We start from the raw sequence: 1,816 nt of genomic DNA, 5'->3' as shown, positions 1-1,816 counted from the left end.
ACTGATGTGATATGAAACAGAATGAAACATGAGAATCATTCACGTCACGTCCTCAGCATACATCAATAACCACTCAGCAGCTCGAGCAACGTCATGTCGACTGTCTTCATCTAGATGTGGTAATACTTCTGCTATCTGAAAATCGCGATTTCCTTCCTAGTGCACTGTCAATGAACCTATACGTACTTTCCGATACAAAATAGCAAAGTCGCTAAGAGCCAGTTCTGTCACCGAGTGACGAGAAGCCAAGCCAAGAAGTCGCGCCCACACTCGCACACTCAATGCCTCATATCTAAATACTCGGCTAGGTAAACAGAAAGGCGACAAGCCTCTTACCCATGAGCATCAAGTTTGGGGTAATGTATGGTGTAGTTGCATAGACCCGTCAACATCTGCACGGCTCCTCTGCCAGAAAGACCACTACTGAGCTCCACGGCGGCCTCAGGGGCCAATACCTATAGAACTATAAGATCTTAGACTTTCTTCCCGCCAGCTCCTACCACTCGATCACCAACATACTCTGCTATGAGTTTCCCACCGAGGGACTCCTCTGCCATGATTCGTAGTCCTCTAGAAGTGCAAAAGCCCGCGGTAAGGTTTTTCAACGTGACCATGGTCCACCCTTGATTGAGTGGTACGTTTTCGGAAAAGTCCCCGCCGGCTCGGGCCGAGGTATGATCGTTGGCAGCTCGAGTGATCAGATCATATGTACTCCGACCAACTGCAAATCTCCCAATCCTCTCCGCTAACGTCTTCATGTCCACTCACGTTTCCCACGGCAATTTACCGGCTCCTGGCGGTTGATAACTTCGTCTAATACCATCCGGAGGACCTCCTCAGCCGCCCCACCAGTACTCGGTGCTCTAGCTGCCGTCAGGGCCAGCTCAGAGAACTCGTAGCTACTGTAATGCAGTCGGCGGATTGACGACAGGCTTTCTTGGTATAGGGCGTGCAAGGTCGCCAAAGCTGAGAAAGCGAATGAGCCTCCGAATATGGCTGGGGTATGATACCTTCCTGCTTGGCCGTTTTTGACAACTCCTTTGAATCTGCCTTGTCTCTCGCCGCCCTCATTTGTCTGGTAACTTCGACATTTGTCATGTGTGTTAGCTGAATTAATAATACTCGCGCCCAGGATAGATAGAAGCCTCACCTCAGAATTGTCGTCCGACATCGTCAGTGTTCGCAAGGGCCGTTGTGCCTTCACAGCCGATCGGAGGTGTATCGACAGTCGATGCATCAGAAGAATCTCCGTTCAAACGTCTATTATAGTATTTCAAAGAATTGAGGTTAATGTGGCTCTGCCTCTCTGTCACCCCTCGCATGCACTACAACCAAACTGCGCCATAGTCACTGATAAACTTCTTGACACCTTCCTCCTTTGGAGAATATGCTTCTACCACACCACAATTAACAACTATAATCTATCAGTGGTTGAAGCCGTGTCCTGCCGACATTGACTTATTATCGTCTTCGGTAACTCCCTGATTGAAATGGTTAAGTCCTCACCGTTTCTGCGTAGAAGCTGTTCCGACTCCCCTCGCTTCTCCCTTGGACCGGTCAACCTGGTCCTGCATGCACCATCGCTATCCTTAGCTCCAACACTGGCCCCCTCAAACAAGGACAGAGAAGCGGACTAAACAATGATGCCCAAACGGACATCCTCAACTGTCTTGTACCCTTTCCCCATCAAGAACTGTTCTTGCACCCGTCCGCCTCCCATTTCCTCTATTGCCGTACACATCTCGGTACGTCTATCTACTCCACCTCAAGTACAGATAAGTAACGGCTTGTACGCATCCTTACAGACTACCATTCC

General features: G+C 49.5%; 1 protein-coding gene across 1 annotated transcript; it reads right to left on the bottom strand.

Moving 5' to 3' along the window:
- Positions 1-8: 8 nt before the first annotated feature.
- Positions 9-1,262, bottom strand: Pmar_PMAR000759 (hypothetical protein). Its single transcript, XM_002778873.1, has 7 exons — positions 1,151-1,262; positions 1,011-1,107; positions 769-966; positions 501-721; positions 337-455; positions 187-292; positions 9-135 (listed from the first exon to the last, which is right to left on the bottom strand). The coding sequence occupies exons 1-7, from the start codon at positions 1,235-1,237 to the stop codon at positions 40-42; spliced, it is 924 nt and encodes a 307-aa protein (XP_002778919.1). The 5' UTR covers positions 1,238-1,262; the 3' UTR covers positions 9-39.
- Positions 1,263-1,816: the final 554 nt, after the last annotated feature.

Source organism: Perkinsus marinus (genome assembly GCF_000006405.1).
Source record: "Perkinsus marinus ATCC 50983 genomic scaffold scf_1104296948084, whole genome shotgun sequence".
Classification (NCBI taxonomy): domain Eukaryota; phylum Perkinsozoa; order Perkinsida; family Perkinsidae; genus Perkinsus; species Perkinsus marinus.
Note: the sequence above shows the minus strand (reverse complement) of the source record. Positions and strands in the feature narration are given on the sequence as shown.